Source organism: Palaemon carinicauda, chromosome 14, assembly GCF_036898095.1.
Source record: "Palaemon carinicauda isolate YSFRI2023 chromosome 14, ASM3689809v2, whole genome shotgun sequence".
NCBI lineage: Eukaryota > Metazoa > Arthropoda > Malacostraca > Decapoda > Palaemonidae > Palaemon > Palaemon carinicauda.
The window spans coordinates 131876181-131883680 of NC_090738.1; the positions used below are offsets into that span (position 1 = coordinate 131876181).

Below are 7500 nucleotides of genomic sequence, written 5' to 3' on the forward strand. Positions count from 1 at the left end.
TTTATGTCGGGGGTTTGGCCATTCCATCACCAGGCTGACCATTGCGGATTGGTGATAGTGGGAGACTTTAGCCTGGATGGCTCACAGCAAACCAATATAGTATGGGTGTCCCTGGCTAGTACAGCATTGCTAATCATGACGATACACAAACCCCTTCACCACGTTAAGGTCTCCCCCACAAACTAAAATATATCCATGAAACACTTAGGACACACAACTAATTTTGTGAGATCCATTTATTTTAGATTTATAGACCTAAAATATTCAGAATCTGAAATCCTCTGTAAAAAAAAAAAAAAAAAAAAAAAAAAAAAAAAAAAAAAAAAAAAAAAAAAAAAAAAAAAACTTTCAAGATATCAAGATAATGGAACGAGAACGAGATAAAAAAAGATTAGAATTAAATTGATCATGAAAGCCACTGAAACCCACCAAGCTCCCTCATCCTCTACCTCTTCCACAGATCCGAATCAATTGCATCAAAAAGGATAAACCGAGATTAAGGAAGACCTTCCAAAGACGCTTAAAAGAAAAAGCGGATGAAATTTGAAGAATGGAATTATACATGTGGTATCATAGTCTGTGAGAGAAGAGAAAATCGATCGGTAAAATAACTCTCTAATTTATTTTATTCACTTTCTTGGGTAATTGTGGTTCTCTTGCTTGAGGGTACACTCGGGCACACTATTGTATATTATTTCTCTTTCTCTTGAAGAGTTTATGGTTTATATATGAAAAATTTATGCTAATGCTGTTATTGTTCGTAAATTTCTCTCTTAGTTTATTTCCTTATTTCTTTTCCTCAGTTTGCTATTTTCCCTGTTGGAGCCCTGGGCTTATAGCATCCTTCTTTTCAAACTACAGTTGTAGCTTAGTAAGAAATAACATTAATATAAATAGTAATAATAATAATAATAATAATAATAATAATAATAATAAATAATAATAATCATCATCATCATCATCATCATCATCATAATAATAATAATAATAACAACAATAATAACAATAAAAATAATATCAATAATGATAAAAATAACAATAATAATAATAATAACAATAATAATAATAATAATAATAATAATAAAAATGTCTTCGTTTTTTATCCCGTAATGAAGGAAAAGCAGTAAATGGACAATTAGATAAATCTTGAGAATGTAAAACTGAAAATCCTAATAAATCACTTTAATAATTCAAGACTGTAATAAAAGAAATCCTTAAACTCTCTGAAAAAAAAGTCAGAAATGTCAGTTCAAAATAAAAAAACAAAAAGATTATTTCGAATCCAGACCTTAATTAACTGTGTTTACCAGTGTTGATAATTAAAACTGGGATTTTAATACCAAGGTTTATTAGGCCACATTGTACCTTATATACACATGTCAATGACGTTTATTAAAACTTTGATTTATATACATCGACATAGGGCCTGAACATATAATAGAAATTTTCAGCAGTTTAGTAACCATTTAACGAAGAGTACAGGTAAAAAAGGTTAGTTTGGATTTTCACAAAATTATTTTTCATATATACATACATACACACAAACATATATATATATATATATATATATCAATATATATATACACATATATATACTTGTATAAATATAATATATATATATATGTATATATAAATATATACATACACTGTGTTTATATATATATATATATATATATATACACACACACATACATACATACATATATATATACATACATATATATAAACATATATATACATACATACACACACACACACACATATATATATATATATATATATCCACACGTGTGTGTGAGCGAGCGCGTGCTTATCCTCTTCTTATTCTACAACATCGGCCGCTAAAAACACTGATAAAATAACAACTAAGAAAGCAATCAAATAAACGATTATGGACACGTGAAAAAGAAAGGTTGTCCAATATGGAAAATTCTTGCTAATCGATTAACAAGCAAAATCTAATTTTCACTAATTAAAAAATGCATTTTAGTGATATTAAGTAAGGAAAACTGCACCTGATATCAACTTTATTAGGTGAAGAGATAATGAGATAAAAAAAAAGGAGGCTTTAGATCGAGTAGTTATGGAGTTGAATGCCTTCGTGACAGGAATTAAAACTAAACTCCTTCTTGACCTAACTTCTTCCCTTTACAACCTCCCCATTCAGGCCTCTATACACAGACTGCAGCTGTAGCTATTTACACTTCATTAGAGCAGGGGGCTACAATTATCAAACGATAACACCCACCCTTATGATTCCTTTTTATCAATAATAATTAAACCATTGGAATATTACGCCAATAATTAATTTCAAATCCTTACCATTAATATATAAAATTATATATTACACCAAAACCTAATGACCATTAAAAAGACACACGAAGACAAAATACACACAAAGGGACATCCCCATAAAATACAGTCACCTACAGTGGTTGAAAAACATTATTATAAAACCGTTGACTAAAGTATTCACAAATTCACAAATTTGGCTCGTGACCCCAACATATTTCCTAACCAGAGCAGACGCTGGTTTTCATTTGAGCTGGGCAAACTGATGGGCAGTTGCACCCAAAACCGAGTGCTTTTTAATTTCAACAGTGACTTTGTGTCCAATCACATTCCAAAAGGGGGAGAGGGTTTATTATAGGATACGCTAGTTGCCAATGTGTGTATGCAGGTAAGCATTTATATACATTATATATATATATATATATATATACACATATACATTATATATATACATATATATATATATATATAAATATATACATATATACATTATATATATATATACATATATATATATATATATATATATATCTATCTAGTTACATAAGAAAATATCTTACATATAATCTTACATATACATAAGTATACATTAACATATAATGCCTATACATATAGCATATATCTATATGTTAATACATTTATCTGCAAAAAGATGTACATTTATGAAGATGTATATAATATACATATATATATATATATATATATATATTATATATATATATATGTGTGTGTATATATTTATGCATATATACATATATGTCAACATGTATGTACGTACAGCACATATATACAGTTCACCTATTCCTCTTCTACGAAACAAAAAAAAAAAAAAAAAAAAAAAAAAAAAAAAAAAAGAGTTCCCCACACAAACTCCACCGTTATGATAGCAGCAAAATTATCAAAACTCGAATGAAGCCAGCCACGAGGGATCAGTGGCATGGCAAAGTTCAAGCTCCATAATAGCATTATAGCAAAATCCCACCCTACATCACAAAAGCCAACGTGCTTATAAGGCCCTGCCTGAATTCAGCCAATGAATGCTGGTACATTTAATCCTCTTAACCTTATAACACGAGGAGGCATGTTGAATTTCAGCCGCTTAACCTAGCATATTCGGCGGATTATTTACCGTTTATACAATTAGCCGTAACGGCCGTAGCATCTGTATTCACTCTGCCCCTCCTTATGCTAAAAGCAATTCTAGTTAATTACACATTTACCATGTCAAAAGTGGCTGCTATGGTATTCCGGCATAAACAACCATTAAAAAAAAAGTTGTATAATTAGGAGCTCCAAATTATAGTTACTTTCCTCGGTGTGGGGGGAGAGAGAGAGAGAGAGAGAGAGAGAGAGAGAGAGAGATAGAACCGCAAACAGTAAAGTAAGTATATCAGAGAGAGAGAGAGAGAGAGAGAGAGAGAGAGATAAACAAAATAGAACAGCAAACAGTGAAGTACATCTGAGAGAGAGAGAGAGAGAGAGAGAGAGAGAGAGAATAGAACAGCAAACATTGAAGTACATCTGAGAGAGAGAGAGAGAGAGAGAGAGAGATAAACACAATAGATCCGCAAACAGTAAAGTAAGTATATCAGAGAGAGAGAGAGAGAGAGAGAGAGAGAGAGAGATGAACAAAATAGAACAGCAAACAGTAAAGTACATCTGAGAGAGAGAGAGAGAGAGAGAGAGAGAGAGAGAGACAGTAGAACAACAAACAGTGAAGTAAGTATATCTGAGAGAGAGAGAGAGAGAGAGAGAGAGAGAGAGAGAGAAAATACAAAAAACAGAACCGTAAACCCAGCGTAGTGAGTATATCTCCCAATTAATCCCATTTTCATCTTTGCAGGAATGGAAGGATTACAAATTGGTGTGGAATCCCGATGACTATGGCGGTGTTCAGACTCTACACGTCCCGTCGGAACATATATGGCTTCCGGATATAGTATTATATAACAAGTAAGTTGCAACGGTATTTTTTTCCTCTGTTCTAAGACTTACTATCCCACGTGTAGTGTATTTATTTATTTTTGTATATGAAATCTATTATTGCTTAAAAATTGTTAATGAGGGATTTTATCCTTAACTGCTTATATACATGCAAAAGACAAATTAGCTTGCTAACAACAAAAATAACAAACACGTACACACACAAATATATACACACAAACACACACATTATATATATTATATATATACATATATATATATATATATATATATATATATATATGTATATATATATATACATACAGTATATATATTCATATACATGCATATATATATATATATATATATATATATATATATGTATATATATACATACAGTATATATATTCATATATATGCATATATATATATATATATATATATATATATTATATATATATATATATATATATATATATATATATATATACATATACAGTATATATATAAGATAAGAGCCAGCAAGATATCATTTCGATTTATTGTCAACATTTTGCAGAGATTACCTCATCATCGGGGCTGTAAAAACAAAGGGAACATTCAGATTAAAAAAGAACTCTGAGATATTATACATTAAATTTGCAAAAATAAAGGAAAAAAATATCAAAATCATTTAAAAGTAAAAGAAAAAGAGAAAGAAGAGTGTCCAACTCTGTTAATGATAAAGTTTAATTTCTCTAAGCAGAATGTTGACTTACGCGATATCCAAAATAATGGTAGAGATACAATTATTAGGGGATGGGAGAAGCTGTCCGAAATTTAGACTCCAGAATGGAAAGAGAAGTCATTGAGTGCTTGGGTTAAAATATCATAAAATATCAAAATCATTGTTCGATGTTTTACACATACTAAATTGATCTCTTTACTTATATATATATATATATATATATATATATATATATATATATACATATATATATATGTATATATATGTAAATATATATATATATATAAATATATATATATATATATGTGTGTGTATATACATATATATACACATATATATATTATATATATATATATATATATATATATATATATATATATATATAAACTAATTGAATTTTATTAAACATGATTTACAGACTAATAAAACTACACAACATTTACTAATAAAACGTATATTGGAAGAATGCTTTTTCGCGAAATTCCACTATATTACTTGGACATTATTGGAATTCAAATTAGGCTGTCATGCATTAGGGATGGAAAAAAAATGCAAAAGTTTATCAATTTAATGCGCAATATTGGTGATCACTTTAGGAAGTCATTAAAGCAGGCGTCAGTGCAAATATTAATCAATATCTCGTTACAGGAAGACTGGGCCATTAGCAGTAATAATAAAACTGGCTTTGCGTGATAAAGTGGCATTAAAAACTGGATATGACCAAGAAACTTTTGTAACGATCTAATAATAAAAAAAAGGAATAATTTTCTTTAATCCCGGAAGGATCTTTTAAATCACCCTTAAATGTACCATTGCGAGAACCAGTTGAGCGGATTTTATAGAGGAGAAATGGAATGGGGAACTTCTCGAAAGCTCTTAAGAGTAGCTCTCTCTCTCTCTCTCTCTCTCTCTCTCTCTCTCTCTCTCTCTCTCTCTCTCTCTCTCTCTCTCTTACTCATACGTTTTTCGCAACCCCTTAATTTGCATGCTACATAATCATAACGACAAACAAACAATACGGGTATACCATTCATTGTTCACTACTATCTATGGACTATACTTGATACAGCTGGTAGCAGAATTTAAGTAACAATCAATGTACTTGGTTCAAAGCATATATACACAACTAATGGAAATAATGGTTTTGCGCCCTAAAATTCAACCTGGGAGCTTCAAAATACTGTTTATACTGTAGGAAAACAATAAAAAGTATTAATTTTCCTAAGTTTCAAATGTCGATTACACAAATATATTTTACATTTGCTTTAAAAACCTAATTTTTATCTCCTACTTGATAATATGAATTGGAACCAAATAGGCAAAAGCAGCGGGTCTCTGTTTTTACATTTAGTATAAAAAAGTATGATCGCTGATCCGTAAAGTCAATACAAAATCAAAAAGCAGAAATCAACACTTGAAAAGCAGTTTATAATACAAGATTAAGTATATGGCCATGTATTTTAACAATGGGATAATTCAATTCACCCTTCACGAAACGCTGTCCAAAGTGAAATAAAGTTCGGAAAAACGACCCCAAAGAATATTTTATTCGAAGGAACAGATCCGAAACTAACCTGATCTTTCAAAACCAGAAGCCATGTGGCAATGGGCATTTTTTTTACCTTTTCTTTTAAACACCGCACGTTCTTTAGTCCATTTACTTATTATATATCAAAAGGATTTTTTTCTAGTTACCGCAGAGGACAATAAAGTGTAATGTATTTATAAACTTAGTAAATGTTTTCAGAATTACGCTTTGTCTCCTGTACCGCACGTGTTTGGCACACACTCGTATAACGTAACGGTTTTTTTTTTTTATTGTTTATCTCGCTCTACGCCTCACTGTTAACAGAGCCGGTTTAAGCCTGTCTATTCTTTATTTGATCTGTTTGAATTTTCGTGACCTTCTTTCACTGAAACTGTTCTCGTAAAAGCTCGCTGTCCATTGAAATAAAGTTGGTTGCATTCACCTCGCTTCTCAGTTACTACCTAACTACTAGCCACGTATACATGAGAGGTGGATTGCTCTAAATGAATGAATGATTGTTGATCATCTGGCATCATTAAATCAATGGTTATTGGTGCCGATGGGAGTATGATTAATAACGAATAATTAAATAAATAGAAATGAATAAATAACTATAATAAAATATTCAAAATTTCATATACCATTTAAAATCGAGTAAGATGGCCAGATTCCAATATGAACTTAGAAATTCCACTAACAAAAAAAAAAAAAAAAGTCTCCCCCAAGAATTTTGTATAACTAGCGATCAATGCCAATCAATGCCACATGCATATTCTAACTACTGGGTTGTGGATATTGCTCCTAGGAGAAAAAAAAAAATCCAAAATATAGCCGCCCAATACACTTGAATAGATGGCTTATCATCAGCACGTCAAACTCCCGTAAACATAATGCACCATATATTTATCATTTACGAACGTTCGCGTTTCCTGGCTATCAGTGTACTTCTTTCCCCATACCTCTTAAACAGCTTCTTTCCTACAAGATTACTTTTGTTTCCTTTATTCAGTTTTAAAGAAAAGCAAGTTAG

General features: G+C 30.5%; 1 protein-coding gene across 1 annotated transcript in view; it reads left to right on the top strand.

Annotated features, from left to right (window-relative positions):
• The window catches only part of LOC137653359 (acetylcholine receptor subunit alpha-like 1), a 453158-nt gene that overhangs the window by 408656 nt on the left and 37002 nt on the right, over positions 1–7500 (top strand). The window contains exon 3 of the mRNA XM_068386723.1: positions 4136–4245. Within this exon, the coding sequence (XP_068242824.1) occupies positions 4136–4245 (110 nt within the window). The remainder of the gene's footprint in view (positions 1–4135; positions 4246–7500) is intronic.